General features: G+C 40.2%; 1 protein-coding gene across 4 annotated transcripts in view; it reads left to right on the plus strand.

Annotated features, from left to right (window-relative positions):
• The first annotated feature begins 13,152 nt into the window (after positions 1-13,152).
• The window catches only part of zgc:158464 (uncharacterized protein LOC791139 homolog), a 95,317-nt gene continuing 84,535 nt past the window's right edge, over positions 13,153-23,934 (plus strand). The window contains exon 1 of one of the 4 annotated variants that reach the window (XM_044336295.1): positions 13,153-13,946. In XM_044336295.1, coding sequence (XP_044192230.1) covers positions 13,515-13,946 — 432 coding nt within the window. In that variant the 5' untranslated portion in view covers positions 13,153-13,514. The remainder of the gene's footprint in view (positions 13,947-23,934) is intronic. The other 3 variants (XM_044336369.1, XM_044336444.1, XM_044336501.1) reach the window with 3 other exon arrangements.

Genomic DNA, 23,934 nt, shown 5'->3' on the forward strand with positions numbered 1-23,934 from the left:
GCAAGTGATGTTAGGCATAAATGTAGAGAAAACTTCCTTTGTATCCCATTACAGCCAGCTTTAATATATTCAAGACATGCAGTTGTTTTATCATCATCCACTATTAGTTACAACTGGGCAAATGCTGTTATGACTGTGACTTTTTTCAGTAAACATTACATCACTTTCCCAGACAGTCTTGAATTTTAAACTGTTGAACTCAATTGCCTTACCACCAGCCTATCCCTGCCAAACTGAATCTGATTAAAGTCCCGGTCTGCGATTGTCCACATCCATTCATGCTGGATGTGGACTCAGGAATTGAAGTTTTTCTTGTACAGATCATTTTCAAATGTCATTGTCTTGATAATTTTGACTGTATTTTTTTAGACAGAGAACAGCAGACGTTGTGGTGCAAATCATAAACTTCTAATCTAATTTATAGGTATGCAAAATGGTATTTTTAGTATATCTAGTATTTATCTTACAATATAGTTATTAAAATGTGGCATTTTTAACTCTTGCAAGAACCGGACAGGGTTTTTTTCATCAATAGCATACCATAACCATTTATCACTTAACTTTTCCAGTCTATCACTCAAAGCCAAGCTTTGTTTAAATCCTCAGAAAAATGTTAAATTCTAGTCAAGGATTCAAGCTTTCAAGCACATACATTATGCTTGATTCTACAGAAATGTGTCTGAAAGAAATCCATGTACCAGGTGTAAAATAGCATCTTGTGTTTAAATATTTCACACAATTTGCACTTTATATTTAATGAAGCACAGAAGCAAAGTATGCATACACATGATAATGTTGTTAAGTGTGAGAAAAAAAATAATACTGGGGCAACATCGAGGTTCAAGTAATTGAAAGAGCATGACAATACTGAACTCAAGGATGTATGAGCTATCACACCCATTCATAGTGTTCAAAAGCATCACTGGTAACTCTCTACTGATGATCACTACACCTGTCATAGATTTGCTGGTGAAATCATTCTCTCCTTCCACAGGGCTGAGAATTATGTGGAAAATGTGAGGTTTTCAGATGGCTGCTATCAGCCTAACAGGCCTAGAATTACAGCTGTTCTGAGATGATAGTCAGTGAGAAAAGGAAGGGTAAGACAACCGCCTGGAGCTATCCCAGCTTTCACTGCACATAAAAATACATCTAATAAACTACTGCTGGTTATTGCCAAGGTGGCTGTTTCCCTGAGAAAACAAGTCTGGGCCATTCAATGGGAAATATATGTTTGCCTGGTGTGTGCTTTGCAATCAGGTTAACAGAGTCACTGATTAAATCAGTGGAGCAGTGGTCACCGGGGAAGTACATATACATTTCTTCCAAACAGATAACAGTATCTAAGAGTGTAAGAGTGTACATTTTAGAATAAGACCCCCTAGAGAGAAACAAACCCTGAACCCAGCCAGTGTCACTTCAGTTCTCTACCCATTGACCGCAACATATGACAGTATTAACAATGGATGAAATTTACTGTACAATTACACTGGGAGGTGGGGATGGTCTGCCTAGCTGCAATATCTTTTCATTATGCAGCAGATTATCCTCTTTTGTTCAGCTTATGGACTGTCAAAAGAATGAATATCACATTTACCAAAAACGCCAATATTATTATCCAAAACCTAAAGATACTCAATTACAATAGTTTAAAACAGAAAAGCAGCAAATAGTCACATTTAATCATCTGGAACTAGCAAGTCTTTGGCATTTTTATTAGGGATGGTAATGTCAGTCCATTGGCCAACTGATCCACCTTTGGTTCAGACTGGAATATCTCAACAACTATTGGATGGATTAAATTTGGTATCGACATTCATCGTGCCCAGAGGATCTATCTTAATGACTTTGAATATCCCCTAACTTTTCATCTAGCAACACCAGCGGGTCAAAGTTCTCACTTATCCAGTGAAATATCTCAGCATCAACAGATGGATTGACATTTAATTTTGTAGACATTCATGGTTCCCAGAAGATGAATCCTAATCACTTTCTTGATCCATTGACCTTTCCTTGAACACCACCATGATGATGTTTGTAGTTTTGGGTGAAATGTCTTGCCAACTATTGGATAGATTGCCATGAAATTAGTGCAGAGATTCATGTCCGTCTCAAGATGAACTGTAATCATTTTAGTGATCTGTCAACATGTCATTTAGCACTATCATCAAGTCAAATACATAGGTTTATCACCAGTTATCTGCAAAAATAGTTACATTCATTCAGATCGGCTTCAGCTGTAACATACCAGTACTGCACTGTTTAGTGCTATCTAATAAATGCTAACACATTACACTAAGATGGTTAACACAGTAAATATTATAAATGCTTAACATCAGCATGTTAACATTGCTACTGTGAGCAGGTTAGCATGCTGACATTAGCATTTAAGTTAAAGCATCACTGTGCTACCAGCATGGCTTTAGACTCTTAGACTAGTTGTCTTAATCAATTATCAAAATCATCACTGATGAATTTTCAGTATACACATACAATATATTGGGTGAATTGGAGTTGAGTAGTGACGATTAACTGATTGATCAATTAGTCAATCAGCACTACTCAACTCCAGTTCACCCAATGTACTCTACGTGTGTTCCTTTCCTCTCTGTTTGACAATAACCTTTTATAAAGTTGGACATTTTTGTTTTTACAGGTTTTCACTGACTCTGTACCCAAACTGTCATCTGAACCATAGTAGCTGAGAGAATGTGCTCTGGATTGTTTGGGTCAACAGCTTGAAACAGGTCAGTGCCTCAGGATAACAGGGTTTGACGCCGCCTGCCTGCTCCGTTCCAAAATCATATGCAAATAAGACCTTTGTAAGCTCACACAGGGATGAGCTGCTGTAAAATATCCCCCAAAGTAAGATGAGTCTCACTTTTGGATGTGTTGAATATCATTACATCATTTTGACATTTCCCAAGTGAGAAATTCATCTTTTTTGCCTGTGCACTTCAGAGCGTGGGGGTCAGCTGCAGCCTTCGCAATAGATTCTAAGCACTTCCTTTTATAATATCCTCATTATAGTTTGGAAGTCTTTAACAGACTCCCACCCAAAAGAAAGGGGTGTGAATCGTGTTGCTTAATTGAGCAGGACCACTGAGATCACCTGTCTACTGTTCGTGCCACAGGATAAAGTGTTTAGCTCATGCTATGTGTGTAATGAGGCTGTGGTTATGGCTGCCAGCGGCAAGTCATCAGCCATTGAGCAGCCTGGACATCCTCCTGTCTCCCACATTACCCAGCACACATCCATCATCTTCAGGATGTAATCATCCCTCTGAAAACAGCACTTCTATGGAGTCTCTGGGATCCGCTCTTGTGCACTGACAAACCCGCAAGGAAATTACTTATCATTCACAGCTCTGTGATTGTCGGATACTGCCAGTCTCTCCTGTTTTTTAAAGGAAAGTCTCAAAACTCTTTTTTTTCTCCTCGCCATTTCTGTCCATTTTTCCCCTCAGAACATAAAACGAAGATGAGAAGCCCATTGTCTTGTGATAATTTCCCAGGGGTGAAGCCTATTGAGTGCTACTGAGCTGTGTCTAATTTGTCTGGGAAGGTGTTAGAGAGGTACTCAAGAATGCGGGATGTTCATGTTTAGTGGCATGTGAAATCTCACAGTATATTCTTTCAGCACCTGCAGCTCCCCACAACTCAGGCATTGTTTTCACACGTAAACTCTCCGTGTCTCCCAGTGCTCAACAAATTCCAAAGGTATACTAATGATAGTCATTATGCACCTGGATGGCGAATAAATGTTTTCATACAGCTCTGAAAAGAAAATGAAGATTGTATCAGGCTGCAGGAATTTGGTCTGTCTAAAGGGGGAATTAACCAAAAAAGGTTGCACTAACAGCCACATTGGGTTTGCTGAATCAATATGCAATTACAAGACAAACAAGTTATTGATATACTGAAGATTCTAGAGGGCAAGCCAGCCACAACATTAAAACACAAGCCAGAGATCAATATGTAATTAATACAATCACAGTGGCCATAAAAAATTTAATATTTCAGACAATTACACATGAAGTTAGCGTATATTAAAGCACATATTCTTAGATAGGATCAATGTGCTGATTATTATCATTATCATCATACTATTCCAGTTTTCCAAATGTTATAATGCAAGAGTGTTCAGTGTCATCCTTTGCACATTTTCACAAAATAAGACCATTATGACAAAAAAAATATTTTTTAAACATTTTTGGAAACCTTGGTGCAACCCTCATCCTGTTGCCATTAAGAAAGTGTTTCCTGGTTTAGTCCTTAACCAAACACCATAAAACACAGAACAGAACAGCAATCTGAGTATGAGTTTGGCAATTAATTATCAAGCAGATCATCAATGTTCCTTGTCTTCAGTAGCTTCCTGGCAGCCTGCATCCATGTGTGTGGAAAGCAGGGGGAGGGACCACATATTGCCTTCACTGTTGAAGACTCTGTTTAGAGCTGTTCACTTTACCACATAAGGAAAAAATGAAATAGGCTACAATTACAGTGAATAGATGTCAGTCAAGACAGAATTGAGAGCACACTCATCATCAGTGTTGGCTCTGACATGGCACGGAAACCCCAATCAGCCTGTTATTAGTTATGACACACACACGGCCAGTCATTGCTGATGCATTAGCATGACAATAGCAGTAATGCAAGGAGCCGCTGGGTAACATTTTTCATCTTTTACAGCCTCCCAAATTGCAGCACAGAGTATTTCACCCCAGAGACTCTCTACAGCTCTTTACAGCTCTCTACAGCTCCACCATTAAGCAAAATTCCTCCCCTATATATATGCCCAGAGCCTGGGAATCTGTTTCACTATCTAACACACAGGACTGGCGCTAATACGTTGCTATGAGACCAGCTTCTAAGACTGCTAAATTCACCTTATCGTACACCAGCCACACTTTACCTGCACAGTTGGAGACTTTCTTTGTCAGAGTGATACATTAGAAATTAAAATTAAAATAAAAAAGAAAATGAGGATGGTTGCAATGGGTGGGTATCCAATCACTGCACTCTCCAGCAAGGCAATCAATATGAGTTTAACTGTTGGCAGTTCTCCCTTTGGTAATTGTGCTTTGGAATAATGAAATCGTATTCAAGGTGAAGCATGACCAACATAATAATCATTTTGTTGATGCGAGAACTGGAGGGAGAGTGGGAGAAAAAAACAAGATATGTAGATGATTGCTATTACTGGCTAAAAATCCTGTGTTTTGGAAATAATAAACTTTTCAGCAATCAAAACAACAACCTCAGTGTGAGGAGTGCAACACGGGGTTTTGAAATTAAACCTTAGAGTTTGAGAGAACCCAATGAATGACCCAACAATGACAAAGACAATTTACATTAAACAAATTAACCAGATTGGACTAACAAGGTTTCCACCTCACAATAACATGATTCAAATCCATTGACAGTATTATATTAGCTGGCTTCTCTGAAGTGATGTCCAAATATGGTGTTGCATACAGCAGTGCATTATAAAACGATGGTTAGGAGACAAAGGAGCGAGCAGCAAATTTTCATTTGTCAGAGTCTATTGAGTGAAGAGGCAAGTTTTTGAACAATGCTGCTGTGATCCACCGCAGTCACACTCAATACACTCACATCCCCAAATATGATACTAAACAAGTATCATTGCCACGCACAACAGTAAGAGTCATCATCCAGCATACAACTTCAATTAACACAGAAAGAACAGTTGAAAAATCCTTTAAAATACTTTAATATCTTGTAAACTAATTTAGTGAAAACACCATTTAAACATGTAGTGCATCCCTAGAAATTGCATACCGGCATTTCGTTTATGTCCTGTCCTTTCATGTTCTTCGTCAAGGCCACAAATCATTCAGGATATATGCCAAATATTTTGCTTCATTTTCAACAAGGGTGTGCAGCATCCTAAGCATTATAACTACGCACTTGGATCCCAGTTAATAGGCAGTAAATCCTTATTTTGCACGATTTGGCAGTGCGGATTCTAGCACACTGTGCGACATACTTAACCGGGTTCAAAAGGTAACATGTCGACTGGAGTGCTTTCGCTTGCCAACAAATTTTAAGCTTCCACGAGAGATTGATGAATAATTAGAATAAAGCCAGCAGAAAAACATTGAGGAGGATTCAGAGATGCATTCCTTAAATAATTGACAACACTGTTACATGCTGTTAGATTAGCAAAAAAAGGGAGAGTCCAGTGAGACATGATTGGATCAGAGGATTGCCCGGAGCTGACTGCCAAAAGGAAGAGAGGCTGCCACTGGGGTACAGTCACACTCACAGATTAGATATAAAGATTAGATTTAGTTCCTCAGTGAGCCGGTCTACAGATACTCTGTTTACGCTGCAATAACTGCATTTTATGATTTGTACAAGAGTGAGCGGAATGATCCTTTAGGAGTAGCAGAGAAACCTTGAGTTATTCCATGAAAAAGTAGGCCATCTCAGCCTGGGTCTTTGCTATAGGTCTGACATATGCATCAAAAAGTAAATATCCGGGTGATCTAAGGTTGTAGCAGCATATGCAAACCAGGAGAAAAATCGAATGCAGTTGTTGTTTTTATGTACAGAGGACATTAACAGCCTCTGCACATGAAAGCTCACTCAAGCACTGGAGTATGATTAATTACCACAACCAAACCAGACTTTGAATAGAGCTAGAGTGAGATATGCTATTGCTTTATATGGCAGGTAGAGCAGAGTATATTCTCAGGCAACATTCGGCACACATATTCATATCACTGTACATCACAGTTTGTTATATGGTTTTTTAATAATTTGACACTCAACTTTCAGTGGAAAGTAATTGTACTTAAGCTTATTTTGAGATACTTGTATCTAACTCAAGTATTTGCTACTTGTTATTTAATAGTTGTTTCAGAGGTTAATGTACCTTTTACTGCACATCTTATCTGACAGCGACAGTTAGTTAATAGTTGCTTACTAGTTAGTTTACTTAAAAATATTGGATTTTATATTGAACACACCTAATATTATATAGTGTAGTTCAAATGAGCTCCACCTCAATGACACATTAAAATGTGGCTTTCATGTGAATGTATCAGCAATAATCTAATAATGTAATGTATTAACATTCTGCAGACTCCTTCTACTTTTGATACTTATGTACATTTTACTACTAATACTTCTATGTTTTTACTGAAGTAAACTTTGTAAAGTTAAACTTTTACTTATAATAGAGTATTTTTACATTATGGTGTCTGTACTTTTGCTTAAATAAAGGATCTGAATACTTCTTCCACCACTGACTGTCAGAGTAGTACAAACTGTGAAACTGTGTTGTTGTAATGAATTCTTTGACTGAATAACTATCTCTTCAGGGAGAGGACACATATAGAGCCCTACGAGACAGAGGTCAGGCTTCACTACACTGAAAAATACTGTACTGGTTTCCGCTGTCGCCACATAAGTCTGTAATAAAACAGTGAATGTACATTTAGCTCATATCTATGCACACCTGCATCCGGGCAGATGGGGAGACCACACACATAAATCAGATTAGTAATCTGTCCTTGTCCTCCTTCACAACAGAGGGGCCCATTAATACTTCATTTCATCTCTGCAGCAGCGAGCCTTTCTGGAATAAACAGAGGTGACAGCCACACAGTTACTGGATGAGCAGCTAAAGGAGCTAGCTTTTAAGATCCCAGTCTGCACTTTGATTGACAGGCATGGGAAAGCAAACAAAGCTCTGCAGTCAGATTTAAGAAATGGGAGGGATTGATGACTCAAACACATGGGATGGAACCCTGCAGGGTAACATTGCTTTATATTGACTCTATTTGCTTGGGTGATGCACAATCACTTTGTGTCCTGAATGTCACACAAAACACCGATGAACTGACTGATCAAAGTGGATGGTTTAAAACCCATTAATTCTTTAAATACCCACTTAAAGGTCCAGTGTGTAGGATTTAGTGGCATCTAGCAGTGAGGTTGCAGATTGCAGCCAACTGAATACCCTTCCCCTCACCCTCCCCTTATAAGCGTGTACCGACAGTGGTCGCGAAACGCGTTTGATTTGTCCATTCTAAGGTACTATAGAAATATGGCGGTGCAACATGGTGGCATCTGTGGAAGACAACCTGCTCCATATGTAGATATAAAGGGCTCATTCTAAGGTAACAGAAACATGATTCTTATTTTCTACTGATTACACACAAATTAAAACATACTTATGAATATTATATTCCACTTCTGGCAAGTCTGTTCCGTTAGATGCCACTAAATTCTACACACTGGACCTTTAAGTCATGATGTGGAGGTGTAGATAAAGGGGAGAAGACAGGTTAATGAGGGGTTTTTAAGTCTTGAAACATAAAAGAGTGTACAGGGGCAGGTCCTGGTGCCTCCCCTCGGCAGAGTCAGGAGGTGGTAGGTATACTAGCATTCTGAGTATAAATGAATGTAGAAATGCAGCAAAAAAAAAAATTGAACAGATTTGAAGCTGAAATAAATCATTATCTTTTTAAATATTAGCAAATAAATCACAATCATTTAGCATTTAAATTAAAGGTATATTTGTATTTTTAGTTACACTGTTAGATTTTTGGTTGCAACTGAGATTGACAGACAATGAGGATGTTTTTTTTTACTATGTGGCTTTAGTTGGGTCTTCAAAAGTAAAAAAAGAAAAACACCTTTCAAGTGTGTTGAATTTTGCCTCTTTCACATTGTTATACAATTTACTTACGTAGTATACAGTAGATTTTCCATGTCAAAATGTCCAAATGCTCAGCAAAATACAATACACCAATAATGAAGACACATTCAATTGTACTAACAGTCACCATAATTGTTACCTCATTGCACAGGTATCTGTCCTTATGCACCAACAGAAATGTTTCCTAAAGTCTAGATTCAGCTAAATAACTTACATCATCTGCCATTGACAGAATATAATGCTTTCTTTTTTTAAATGATTTTTGAAAAGGCAGTCCAACTGTTATGAATCGTTTTAAACTCAGATCCTATCAATATGTGGAATTGTGCACAGGACAAGTTCATGGATAGCTGCTCTACAGCTGTCACCCAGGTTGTCCTATGCAACACTTTAAATGAAACTAAAATGAAAACAACATTTTAGTAATATCTGCGTTGAAGGGTTATTGTTATTGTTATTATTTTATATCCAGATATGTGTATTTAGCATGCCTTACTCTGAAACAAAATAAATAGTGCATAAATAATGTACTCCTTTCCCACATGTGCTTTGTAAAAGTACATTTTATGAATGCCTCGGTCTGGCTCCCCATTTTAAAATATTCCTTTTTATCAGCACTGCTTCACCACATGTTCATACAGTCCCCTGCAGTACATTCACACTGGGAGCTCTAAAGTGAAACCACCATCTTCTGCTGTCTACTTGAGCAATTAAGTATTGATTTCCTCACTTCAGGACCTTGGTGATCCAGGTGTTGACAGACAGGAGACCATTACACCTTCACAGATGTTCCACCTCCCTCAGTCTGCAGAACCAAATCAAAAACCACCTGCTTGAATGACAGGGAGAAAAGCATCTGATACAAAACACACATCACACGGTGGTGTGGGAAAACACCCGTCTAAGTGTGTGGTGTGTGTGTTTGTGCCCATGGGAGTGTGAAATGTAAGAGAGAGAGAATGAAAGAGACAAAGCAATTCAAAAAAAGATCTAGACCACTTAAAAAAACATTACATTTTTTTAAAAAAACAGTATGTATTATTAATTCAACAGGGCTTCAAAGATTGAAAATTGAAAGTGTTATGAGTGATACCTGCTGTGGCCACAAACACACACACTGTTTATCGGTTGCCATACTACAGGTTTATTCCAACCAAACACCACGGCAGTTACAGCCACAGGCTAGTTCCTCTTGTCTGGCTGAAAGTGGGATCATTAGTGAAATGGGCTGCTGTAATATTTGGTTATTTAGTTATTATAAGTTCTTATGGTTGTGGTGATGCCATTATTGCATCTTTCAGTGTTTTGCAATTAATCAAAAGCAGCAAGTTTGTGACCTTTTCCTGCATTTGTGCAACCACAAAACATTAAACACCTTTTTACTTTATTTTAAAAATATCAGACTTACATGTTAGAGAAAGATGTAGCATGACAACAACGCCATATAATTTGACATTCTGTTGTCTCTTCAGCCACTAAACTGATGAAGAGACAACAATTGAAGAAGCTGCTCTAGCTTCAGTGCGCATTTTTGTTTGAGACAACTTTGCAGCCAAATGTATTCCTAATTCTCATTTTAAACTGTTTGCTTGACACGAAGTTATTGTGAAATAATCCAGGGCTTTGCTGTACCGCTGGGAAATGCATCAGACAAATGGAACATAAACACACATATGAGTACAAAGTGCTTCAGTTGCGTGTGTAGCAGTTTCTCACATACAGTAATCCCTTTTCGACTGCACCATTTGGCACGGTTACAGCTTAACAAATCAAAAGTGAGAGGGGTCCACCATTCTCTGCTAAATAAATAAGAATCCTTTGTGTTGGGGAATGAATATTTTATAGGGAATGTGCAATTTTTGTGCAATTTTCAGTTGGTGCTTTTAATGGCACCTGAATACCATTCAGGTGGAGTATTTTGACATTTTGCACCGGTTGGTGTGAGGTTATCACTGACTTGCTAAGGCAGAAGAACAAAACATTACAATAACAAAGACTGAATGAGCTTAGAGCACATAATAACAGTCCACATTGTGGCGAGACAGAACTGACTAAGACATCTTAACATGTTACACAAAATAGGCAGTAAACAATGGTTAGATCTTTAGAGGAGGACTGCAGAAAGGAATGCAGCACATATTCTGATTAGGAGACTTTTATATCACTAGCTTTCCCCCAAAATATTGGGTTCATACTGTATATCCTGACAAATTGTTCCTCTGATTTCTTAGTGCTAACCATACCACTACCTGCTGTAGAATAATTTCCAGCAGTGCCTCAGAGAAACCTCAGAGTCGACTGATTTAAAGAGCAAAATAAACTTGTCACATGTCTTGCATGTCAAATGTTTGAGCAACTGTTGAAGGCATTAACATTCACCTATAGCTGTCATCTTGTCTGAGCTGTGTAAATTTCATGCTTCCTACTATATACATGCCCCACCCCTACCATAGACACACATAGGAAAGAGAGTTTGTTCATAATCTGCAACCTACTTGTTGTTTAATTAGTGTTTCAGTTTATTAAACCATGTAGCCTGGGGGCGGCAGTTAACAGGTTGCAGTCCAGTTGAAGGTCATAGTGTTAAAAGACTGTCACAATAACTTTCTAATGACTTTGTATGTTCAATACCATTGTGATAAAGTGGAAAATCTACTTGTTTGGGTTTTCATTAAGCCCTGAAATTCCTCATTCAAGCCAGCATTCACCACCTGTCACTGCCAAGTGTTTTCAGTCGCTTCATGTTATGAGAGATATTGACAATTTGTGCTAATACACTTACAGCTGTATATCTTTAACAGAATCCTGTACATTTCTATATAAATTCCTCCTGGCAAGGGCCATGCCTTCGAAGGCTACTTTGTGGACTATTTGTATCCTATAGGGTGCTGGATTACAGGATTTGCATTTTAAAGGGTGTCAGTGGCGGCAGCTAGAGGAAATTGGTGAATGAAATGGTTGCAATGCAATAAGAGATCTGTGATGGGAGTCAAGCTCCGTAACTGAAATGACTGCCCACCACAGATCCTCTAATACCTACAGCATGAGACAGGCTATTACCCTGTAAACAAATACCTGTATACAATGAGGCTTCACCTATAGTATGTATATTGCAGTCCTACCATGTAATGTGTGAGCTGGAACAGACCTTTCGCTCTTTGTTCCTTTTTCAAAGAGATTGTTTTTTTCCGGCAACATTAAAAGACGAGTGCTACAATAAACTAAGGGCCATCTGAATCTGTTTCCCTTGTCCTTTGTTTTAAAGCTTTCATGTATAATACACTAGTTGAACAGATTATGTCGTGGCTGTGGGGTGAAATTATTCCTATAAAGTGTAGGGAAATTGCACTGGTCAAATTTCTCTTTGCTTGCCCAAAGTGCAATGATGGCAGGATTTCAGGACAGAAATAATAGATTTTGTTTTGATCTCTATAGTATGGAGTTGTCTCTCCCAGGGGCCTGCCAGGGTTAAACTCCGATCTGTACACTGTGACTCGCTCAAGGCTGTGTGTGGTGTTATTAAAAAGAAATATTGCTTCATAAAATCCCGCTGCGCTGTAGCCATGACTCCTGCTAATGCAGACTATTGCTGGAGTATGTCTCTGGTAGGGGAAATAGGATTTTTTTTTCCATCTGTCCTCTGATTGCAAAGGCAATTAGTGTTTAGCATGTGAACCCATGACCCTCTGCATCAAAGAGATTGAAAGACACCTTAGAGAGAAATGTTTACTTGTATTGTTGCTTTGAACAATTCCTCTCCTCTACTGGTGGATTTGTTTAATGAACTTAGCTAGAGCAGGGCCCGTTGTTAATATAGACTCCTGCCATTTCTCTCAACTGGTCATTTGCAATGCAATGTGCAATTAAAATGGTCTGCTGTGGCCATCTGGACATGAGAGCAGTGGAAATGAGCGAAGGACACTTTACCCTTGAGTGCTATTTGTGGTAAAAATGTTGACCTTAAGTGTTTTGGGTTTTTTTGACATGGAATGTAGAGTTTGTTGTGGAGAGGGATGGAAAATACATTTAGCCAGTTAAAAAAAAATCTTTGTAATGACTCATTTTACTGGTGTTTTAAATGCTACATTAAAGATATAGATTAAATTATCTATACCTGAGAATTTCAACTGTTCTGTGGTAGACTACTATGGTTCACCAACAAGGGGTCTCAGATCAATTGTGAAATAATCTGGATTCCTTTTACTTTCCCTTAGAAACAGAACAAAACCTATACTCCTTTTATTCCGATTGGCATCATATCACCTCTGCTATCTCACACACAGTATTCTATATAACACATCTTTCATTGATCCCTGAAAGAGGGGCTCAGTGCTTGTGAAAAAAACTGGCGACGGATCTATGCAGCGGTTCCTGGTATTCACACTAGTCAACAGTCAGATGAGTTTCACAAGTCCGGTAGGTGGCAGTGAATGTTCTCAGGTAGGGAGGGCAGGTTTGTGGGGGGGCGTGTGTTCCTCTTGCACAAGCACTCCCGTGTTGCGTAGTCTGGAAACCTGACGTGGTGAGCCAGCCGAGCAGTCAGAGCGACAACGGCGTGTGTGTGTGTGTTTGTGTGTGTTTGTGTGTGACAGAGTTGCGGCGGGGCAGATCAGAAAGTGCCTGTGGCTGCGCTCCCCCTCGGCTCGCGCACCCCTCTCCGGTCCGACGGAGTCGCACGAGACTGGCGACACGCTCCGAAGCCGGTCTTCTGGCCGCGGGTGACCCGAGGATCCCACTTTGACGAACAGACTCGGGCTCCGCTGGCAGGAAAGGTGGAACTAAACTACATTCATTGACTTGTGAGCGATGCACTGGCAGCATGGCCAAGTGGTTCAAGGAGCACCTAGGATTCAAAACTACCAAAGCACCCCCTCCGGCGCCCCCGAAGCCGGACTACAGACACTGTCACACCGGTGTGCCCAGTGCGCCTGGCTACCAACCAACAAGCTCCGGGGCCACCTTCCCGAGCCCCGCTCAGCCGGACATCCTCGCTGCTTACAAACTACAAAAGGAACTGGACTTCGAGGACCCGTACACTCCAGGTGGAAATATTTCATTTGCCTCCAGCTTGAACACTGTGGGGTCGCCGGATATCAAGTATGTGTCACCAAAGCACCGACTTATCAAGGTGGAAACAATCGAAAAGAGCAGCCCGGCTCCGGGCGGCGGTATTACAGTCACCCAGGCTGTTGCTGTGGGGAGTGTTAAATCTCCTACTTCACCTCCCTCGGACCACGACAACAAGGAGAAGGTGGGTAAAGTTTAGTCCAAATATTAGTCTGTGGTCAAATGGTCAAGTATAGGGCTACTACTTCTAAACTATACGCTACATGTTCAAATTATTATACCTGAAAAAACCTTCGAGTCTATTTTTTTCTCAGAATGAAGTCACAAAATTAGTTCTTTTTCATGACACTGGTGCCTATTTGTTTTTTCTCTAAATAAAACATGATCTGTATGAAGCACTTGACCTGACCCACTCCTGTAAGGAATGAATCGTTACAACCGGCAGAACTTGTTATCACAAGCGCACAACGGCTGTCCGCAGGAGTTGCGACATCCACCTCTGTCTAATAACTAACCTGCCCTACAGGGAGTGTTGAGGAGGGAACAGTCTGTGTCCTGTGTTGACACACTGCTCAATATCACAGCAGATATGCCTTTTAATACTGCAAATTATGTATCTTTTGCTGTACTTTGTGACTGTTAAGTTGGCGTAAAGTGAAGCTAAACACGGGTTAAATGTGAGTGCTGTGTGCCCATCTTTATTTGCAGCTTATTCCCAAGCAGCAATGTGATCTTAGACTTATTCAACAGTGCCCTTAATTCAACTAATTCCTCTAATCTTATTTAACTAGACATATCAATTTAGTGAATGTTCCTTTTTACAGTGATGCCTGCTGGCTTGAGAGGAAATGACTTGTGATGAGTTTCTGGATATATGGCTCTAATTTGAGCCTCTCTTGGCAGAGTTCTCTTCATACAACAGCATAAGACTCCCACTTTTGCTTTTTTTTTTATAAGTCTCAGGTTGTTACCCATGCAGGGAGCTTGTTGCACACTAATCAGCACAAAGCGAATGTAGAGACAGACAGGCAGAGTGCATGCAAGCTGTGCCTTGGAGCACACTGTCATGTCAGGCTTCTCAGGAATTCATACACACTAGGTTCATTTAGAGAAACCTGAGATGTTCAACTGTCAGCGAGGTTAAGGACATACTGTATGATGAGTGTGATCCCGCTGAGGAATGTTTCAGTGTTTACATAGCATAGATACAGAGAAGAAAGCACAACAACTATGTGCAAATACACACCGTTTCCTCCTGACGTGCAAAAGTGAGATCATGTCTCAATCTAAGCTGCATTCTGAAAATGTTTTGGTCATCTTGATTGCACCTTCAGGTTACTTCCTCCTCTTGTGTTTGCTTTGTGACTTGTGACAAGTCCACAGTCGGTTTAAGTTTAACACAGTTATTTATATTCCACAGCGCCTGCAACCTGTCACAAGAGTGTCGCGTGAAGGAAGACAGGGCTTTTTTTTTTTTTCTCGTCCCAGTTTTGATCACAGAACACAACTGCTACTGTCATCTATATTTCCCATATGCCCTCAACACAGAGATGAGGAACCATGTGAAGCTCATAAAACCTCTGTCGATGTTTGTTCTCGCAGACTCTCAGCCACTGTTCTCAGCAGCCCTTCTTCAACTTGGTATTCAGATTTATTAACCATACAGCTCAGTTATCAGCAAAACAACAAGGGAACCAGAATTTATAATTTTCACACAGCAACTGCAGCTGTTCACGCTGATTAAACAGATTATAGTTGACTCTTGCTAATTGAAGCTTATTTGGATCTCCCCCAGTCAGGATACAATTGCCTCTCTGTCTTCTCCTCATGTGCACATATGGCTTTAATAGAGAGACAGATAATTGTGTATGATTTAAATACCTCACACCTACCAGTATGTGTGATGTTATGGACGAGCTAAATCAGTACTGACAGCTGGTGGGCTTAAGCGGTATGTCGAGAGAAGGGTTTAAGGGTTTCTTGTCAGGTGCTGAAGGTTAAATAAAATTGGCATCATTGTAGAGAGGGAAATATGATTGAAAAAAAAAAGATAACACTACTATTTTTTTGTAGACGTCATCCAGGTTATCCCCTCCCCTTCACACCATCCCTCAGGGTACTGTAGACTTTCAGCAAAACTGGAGATATCTGGAACTTTTTTCCCATATTCGGAATCTCGTACAGTATTAAAAAAACTTCCACAAAGTTAGAAATTGTTTGTGCAGTATAATCCATCACAGCAGTAATGAGTTTCTCAGTGTTTGCCTTATTTCATTGGGCTGAATGGAGTGTTTGTTTGGTTTTTTTTTTAACATTACTGCATGGATTACATTATGTGCCACTTACTGTGAGTCACCTGACACCCTCAGGAGTAAAAGGGAAGTTTGCAGCAGGAATTGTGCTCCAATGTGCATAATTTTCCCATAGCGGATAGATACTTTATAGCAAAACCCTTTCAATAAGTCACCATGCTACTCAGTAACCAGACTGTTGCTTCAGAGTGTGCAGTGAGGCTTTATGTTCAAACTTTTGTGAGGATTACTGTTTGTCTGGAAGCTAAGGATCTTCTCTCCAACTCTGGCTGGCCGTGATAATAGTTTTTAAATCCTTGTTAGAGGGACTCTCCAGGTGAGGATTTAGACAGTGCTGTTAATGTCTCCCGTATAGCGACGTGTTTTAACAGTCTCTGCGGGAGAGCACACTGTTTGCAGTTAGTTTCATACACTCTCCCTTTAGATTAGCGTTGAAAGGTTTGAAAGTGTGTGTGGAGTTCACAATATGTTCTTGTTTTTTTAAAGATTTGTGTTGAAACCGTTTTCTAGCAAAGCTGTTTTACTCAAACAAAAGTGAGAGAAATGTGTTGTGTAGCACACACAGACACACACACACGGACACACACATCGGATTGATATTAAATGGATAGACTAAACGCTGACTGCTGGAGACTGAGCAAAGAGCACGTAAGTGTCTTAACAGCTCTGCTTGGTTACATTGATGTTTTAATTACTTGACTCATGAATGCTAATTATATCACTGGTAAACCTAATGCCTGAAATGCCAATAGCAGCATCAAGCGTATTTTCCTCCAGTCCATTTCTATTCACTGAGCCTCCATGGGAGAAAAAAAGGCGAGATGAAGACGTCTTTATGTGCAATAATGTACATCTGCTCGGCAAAATACAATATATCTGCTACATTTTCACAGCTGTCCTGTTTCATCTCACAGTTTTCCCACTCTGTGTCGCTTTTTGTGCCAATCATCGTCGAAGAGGTGACAGTTTATTCAGATGACTTTTGTCTGAGGAGTTGCATCTTCATACTGAGCTTTTAAAACTGAAATTCTACATTTTAATGCAGACTGTTGGTGCTTTCTTGGAGTTTTGAGTTTCCAAGGCATTGTGATATGTTTTGTTTTCAAATGATGCCAAGCCCTTCATGGTAGAGTGAGTTGAGAGGGATGATCAATTATCATCTTGCCTTGCAGCCAATTAAAGGCTTCATCTCCCAGCTCATCGCTCTGCTCAGCACTAACCTAACTTCTCTCAAGGACACCTGAAAGTGATGATGGGCTTCACTTGGTAATGTGTAAACAAAAGAAGTGGCACAGAGCTGACAGGATGCAACATCCTTGTGAAGCGCAGCCTGTCATCATCAGTATCGGGTCTGTGCATCTAAGGAAACTGCTGTTCCAGTCTAACTTTGCCTCCCTTCAGGGCTCGGGGTCCCTTTAGACTCAGTGATCCTACGAGCCAGCTAGCATGTCTGTCTATAGAAGCATGCCGTTGAATCAGACACCCAGACAGTTGTTGTGCAGCCAACAGAGGCGTCTGGATCGACAGATTTAGTCTGTGCTTCTTATATCCCTTCCGTGCACCTTTTTGCAAGACCTGGCTCAGCGTTTAAAATGAGATTATGCTAGAGGTGTAAAATCATTGTTATCACTGTCAAGGAGGTCATGTTTTTCTTCCTCTATCTATGTTTGTTTATTAAAAGGATGTTCTAAAAATTCCACAGATTTTAGTGAAATTTGGTGGAAAGTTAGGCCTTGGATCAAAGAAGAACTGATTATGTTTTGATGCTGAGAGCACTGCTATGAAGCTATTTATAAAGCACTCTATATTTTTGCTCATAACTGCTGAACTCTGAGGCCTAGAAGCAAAGTTGCTCCTTTTCTCACATTCTTTGTGTCAAGACGAATCTATCAACATAAACACAGCTTTTTTTTCTTCCTGAGTAGTTTTTCTGCCATTTTGATTTTTTTTTTTTTTTTTTTGCAAAACACCTTATTTCACCACTCCTCCGGGTAAGAGAAGTCTTTCTCGTTTATTTTGGGATGTCTCTGAAAACCAAAATATCCTATTTCTGAACTGCAGTGCTGCTGTTCTTGTCTGTTTTGATGACTTCATCCTGAAATCAATGTTACAAGGGGTTATTTGCTGGACTATTTCTTGGCTGGGTGCAGTGACTTAGCGGAGTGTTGTCATCGCCGTGAGGTTTCCAGGCAACAAGCAGAGATTCCAGTAAGTCATTATCCAAGAGGAAAGTTGGTGGATATATATATATATATATATATATATATATATATATACTATGGTTGAACCATACCATATACCCAACAATTTCAACATAAGAAACTTTCCGCATGTTAAAATAATAATCATATTATCATCAAAAAACTGCATTAATAAACTCCAAATATTCAAGAAGTCAGAAGTCATTTGTAGCAGCCTGTCCTGGGGTAACAATCAGATATTGTATTTCATAGCAAAAATGTCAGATTCAATGAGACTATACAAAGACAGTGATCCTTGAATGCCAGTTGCCATAATTGAATGGCTGACTATGGCTTAATTTCATGAATAATAGTTGTGGGCTCCATTCCTTTGATATTTTGCATACTTTTAAGTCCAATTGGATGCGTAATGGCCAGATTGAACTTGAAATGGTGCACTGCAGTATGTGAAAGAGTTGAATTACTTACCTGACACACCTTCCAAGCTACTGTCTCCTAGCTAGGGCAGATCTGGCTTGTTTGACTGGCCTGCAGATTACAGTGCCTGTAGTGCATGGCTGAACTCGGCTCAGCTTCATTTCCCCACAACCTGAATATCTTCGCCTGGCCTTTCACCCTGGCACTCCAGACATCAGTGGAGTTTTATAAATGCATCCCACCGGCCTTTCACACTCTCATCTCTGCCAGTGACAGGAGAAATGTCAAGCACAAACGTCAATATCACCTGGGTCTGTGAGAGTGGTTTTCTTCAGGGAGCCAGAAAATGGATGAAAACATCAGAGCCCATCATGTTTTGTTACAGCACCCCTTTTAAGTGCAGTTGGTGAGGTTGATAGGCCCGACTGGATGTCAGTGGTGCAGGATGTTGTTGCTCCTGTTTATTTCTGCTCTTTGGCTGAGTGGAAGTCATAATGGGCACAATATATAGCTTTGTTAATAAGGATATGTAATGTTTTAAGTAATTTTCCGCTGCTGTTACAATGTGATACACCGGTCGGAATAGTCAACAGATTGGTGTGAAAGCTGTGTTGTGAATGTCTTGGATTTTGCAGCTGTTGTTTTTCTAATCACGCTCAGTAGTGACAAATTTGTCGGTCAGCGCTAGGCAGATTGTGACTCACGTTTTGAAGTGAGTAGATCATTATTTTGATGATTATGATAAATAACATGATACATTGTGTTAAATAATTAAGACTTTGTTGCTATGGCTACTCTGACTCATTACAGTAAAGTCTAGACCGTGATATTGTTGGCACGAGTTACAAGGCGTGATTGTGAGATTTTTGTTTCCAGTTTGACCCACTGCTCACTGAGGTGTCAAAGAATGCTGCGCATTTCCTGAACTATTTTAAGCATCCAAAGCATTTTCTCAAAGTCAACCTGGCTAGTTCAAGGCTACGAGTTTTAGTCACTCACTGCTCAGAATACAAGAAATGATTCTTTTCATGCCAAACATACTTGATACTTCATACTTCATATTCATGTTTTTTCTTTGCTTTACTGTCCAAAACAAAAGAGCGCAACAGTAGATTCACATGACCTAAACAAGAATCCTGGAAGGGCACTTTGAAAGGAAGGAAGGAGCACAGTGCTCTTTGGTCCACAGCTGAACAGCGTGCATGCTTAAGCCCCACCTTTTCTGGAGCAGGAATGAAGTCATCCTGTAGAGGAGGCTACGCTGGAAGCCATAATGTAATTGTTATTCAATTGAGCACCGAAAGGTCCGGCTTTTCATCAAGATATCATTTTGGTGAATCCACAAATCCTGTTACAATTTCATCATGACACTAATCCAGCATCATTTAGTGTAATAACTAGTCATGGTTTAGGTTTTATATACAGCCACCCCACATGTGCCTGAAAGTTATAGGTCTTGGAAATGATGGCCTTTAGCCATTGTTTGCTTATTTTCTTCTTCCCCTCCATCTGGGAGCCTTCTTTTCAGCTTAAAGAGTCCCGATGGAGTCTGTTGTGTTTGTTGCTAGATTTGCTTTTTCTAGCTCTGCACGGGAACATCAGTCACATGATTCCACCAGGTCACAATTAGCCTGCAGACTAGTACTGCAGCTCTGGCCGCTGGGGAGTTGTAGACACATGGCTCTGTTTTGTTTAATGACAGTGTGTGTAGTTGAGTCTAGAAGGAGGGAGTCCTGGTGGGCAGGCAGGTTGTCACACACCGGTTATAAGGAAACAAATTGAGCCCTGAGCTTGCGTGCCATTTGAGGCACAAAGGGAGTATCTGCATGAAGCTTTGGCACTTTTTGCACTATTTTTGCAAATTCAATAGCTCAGCTCTGATCTCCCGCAGTAAAAACTATGCAAACTTCAGTTGTACCCCAATAGTTACGTTTGAGTCGCAATATAGTGTGCTGCAGAGGTCATTGACAACTGATTTGTCTTTTTATCCCCTGCATGTGAGTGCAGACTGTTGTTTTTGTGTCACACTGCAGGAGGTATCCAGACTTCCATCTTGCAAACAGAGCTTCCCTGTGATCTGAGTCCTCACCAGGAAGCTGAACACTTCCATCTCTTCTTAGTGGGACTTCAGACTTTGAATTCTTGCATTATGTAAATGAGAAATGAGTCTAGTCATTAATTCTGAGTCTGTTGTTCTGCTGCTCAGATCTAAGATTCACTCATAAGAGATCACATTTGACTGTTTTTGTTTTTTTTTACTGTTAAAATTAGCTGTTATTATGATAGGAACATGGGTAGAGAAAGCAAGCCACTATCTGCAGTTGTTTGGTGGAAAATAAGGAATGGCTTGGTTGCTCCAGGATTAAGGAAGTGCTCCCTTCCTGACAGGAAGTGTTTACAACTTGGTGACATTCCCTTTTTAACTTGACAAGTCTGTGCTCGCCCATCTGTGCAGGCTGGGTATTCTAAGCGCTGCTCGCTTGCTAAAATATAACCATGGTTAATCTTCTAGGCTGTTTGAGCAATCTAGATGTCAGAAATAGTGACAAATACTTACGGCACATAGCTGTTGCGTGCTCCACTGAGAGCTCTTTGTGGTAACAGACTGCTGATACCTCTCCCCTCTTAATATAGCCTCTCTCGCCCTTCGCTATCGTGATCAGAGAGGTGGGAAGCCACGTAGCAATGGCAGTGGTATGGGACTCCACCCTGCGCGCTCGCTCTATTGTCAGTCTGGGCGACCTGCTGGGACCTCAGTGCATCCTGACCACGCAGAGGCTATCTGAGGCCACAGAGCTTCCAGCCTCAATCAAGACGTCCTCACATCAAGATCTCTAGCATTGTTTACAGCCTGGCTGCAGCTTGTTTTTCTCCCCCGCTCTGTAAATCACTCTCCCAAAACCAAAGCCTCCATCCCAGTAGATTTCCAAATGTTTCATGAAGCTCTACTTTCCTAATTGTGCTAGTTTTTATCGTATAAGCCATGATAAATAATAGCGCTTTTGGAGCAACATCATATGTCTGCGGTAAGTGTCAGCATACTTAAGTGTTTGGTGGGCAGACAATGTAAATTATTCCTCTTTTCAACCGACTGCCCCTTTCTCAAATAAAAAAACAAAACAAAATAATGCTTCTATTACACCAACTGTTAGTTGTTAACTGTTGTGATGAGGGAAATTGGTGCAGCCTGTGTTGAGGACAAATCATTTACATGGGTACATTTTATGAAATTCCAACATGCCATTGTACCACCTGAATTATTCGCGACTCTTGTGCCGCAACACTAACTGTATGTAGCAGAAACACTGCCAATAAATCTATCGCAGAGGGATGGGGGGCAGAGGAAGGAAATTGGATTTTGTCAAGCGTGTCGTCAAGTACTTAATCTTGAATATCTGTCGCATATTAAGAGCACCTTCATAGGGTACAACTCACGGCCTCCTCTCCTTTCTCCACTGGAGGTCTTAAGTGGTTGTGTGGAGTGTGTTTCAATGAGGGAGGTCCTAAGGGACGACTCGGGGTGTTTTTTTTGCTTCACTGCCTTGGGTACTGAAGAAAGAAGTATTCATTCATCAGGAGAAGGCGGAAGTCAATTTAGAAATTTATTGAAAAGTAAAGCTACACATATTCCATTTAAAATTGTGAAAGCAAGAGTACTTCCTAGTGGGGTATTTTGTTTGGGTGGAATATTAAGTATAGAAAGGTGTGGACGAGCAGGTTTTCACAAGTAATGTGTGGATATAGTCAGTTTTATACTACTTAATACTTTTTTATACTACTTAATGCTACCATCTTTCTGGATTGGGATGTTTTGTGTTAAATGTAGTCAAAAGTACAATATAATGTTTCTCTTCTGTAGGTGTAATTAAAGTAAGTCTCAAGGTTGAGTAGAAGTTCGTAGAAGTTTTACAAAAAGAAACACAACAGGCATCGCAGCAGGTTGAAATTACAAAAGATTAACCTATCTTTAACTTTCATGGAATTAAGAATTTCTTTTTTTTACTCAAAGTGCAGTTTTGAGAAGTTCTTTGTGATTGCCTGGGAGCTGATGAGTATCAATTTGTACAGACTGAAAGTCTTGACGAAGTCTGATTTGAATGAGCGCTGTTAATGAACACTACACATCCTACTTCAGAATTGATTGAGGTCTCATCCTAAGCTTGTCTCGTGTGTGTGAGCGTGTGTGCAGTTGTGTGCCTCATGCACACACACATAACGGATGTGTCCTGCGTATGTAGAGGGGGACTGTCCAGCTGCACTTAATGTGTCTTAGAAAACTGTCCTTTCAACACAAAATGGCAAATGCTGCTGTGACTCAACTATTTTATGCATTGCTGATGTTTTTCCCACTTGCCACCGAAGTGTAGTGCATGGTATCAGCGTCGTAGTTACCGCATCTGGAAGCATTCTCATGCAAACCATGATCAACAACAGGCTAAATTACTTGTGCCAAAAGAACCGGCTTCACCCCGGCTGCCGTGCGAAAGCCGCCCCACATGGGCAAGAGTGCAAAGATCTGACAAACCAACATTTAATGTGGTCTGAATCTTAAAGGGGGGTGTAATAAATAAGTCGGCAGCCAGAAGTGAGCTGTTCTTTGAACAACACAGATGTCTCTGAGGGAGATACATGTGAAACTGATGGCTGAGCACATAATTGTGCAAAGAAGGATGCTGAATCCAATCCTGAAAACATATACAGTAAAGCTTGTTGTGTATAGACTCTCTAAATCCTGAACTTGCTAATGGTAGCGGTTATGGTCGAGGAAAATGCACTTTTGCTGCTCAGTGGTAAGAAAGGAAAAATAGACGAGGTTTTTTGTTCATGAGCCTGTTTTCCAACTAATCATTGGGACATAAATGTTCTAAAGAGGTGTTGGAATGCTTTTATCTTGTTTCCTAAAGTCACTATTTGTTTTGGTTTATTCTCAAGGTTGAGTAGCATGCTTACGGACACTGAATCGCTGCTCTTGGATGATTCTCCAATTAGATTAAAAGCAAAGCAAATGAATTCACCTGGAAATAAACAGAATTTATGTTTTAACTGAAGGTAAGTGCTCCTCATTGGTATGTAGACTGCAGGAGCTTGTGACTGATTGTGAAAAAGCATCTTTATAGCAGATCTAATAATATGATTAGCTGGGTCTTCTGGTTCCTAAGTAGGCCTTTAGAAGAGGCACATAATTCTCTTTTGAGCTCACAGTAGGGATGGGAATTGATGAGATTTTATTGATACCAATGCC

This window comes from Thunnus albacares, chromosome 1 (genome assembly GCF_914725855.1).
Source record: "Thunnus albacares chromosome 1, fThuAlb1.1, whole genome shotgun sequence".
Classification (NCBI taxonomy): domain Eukaryota; kingdom Metazoa; phylum Chordata; class Actinopteri; order Scombriformes; family Scombridae; genus Thunnus; species Thunnus albacares.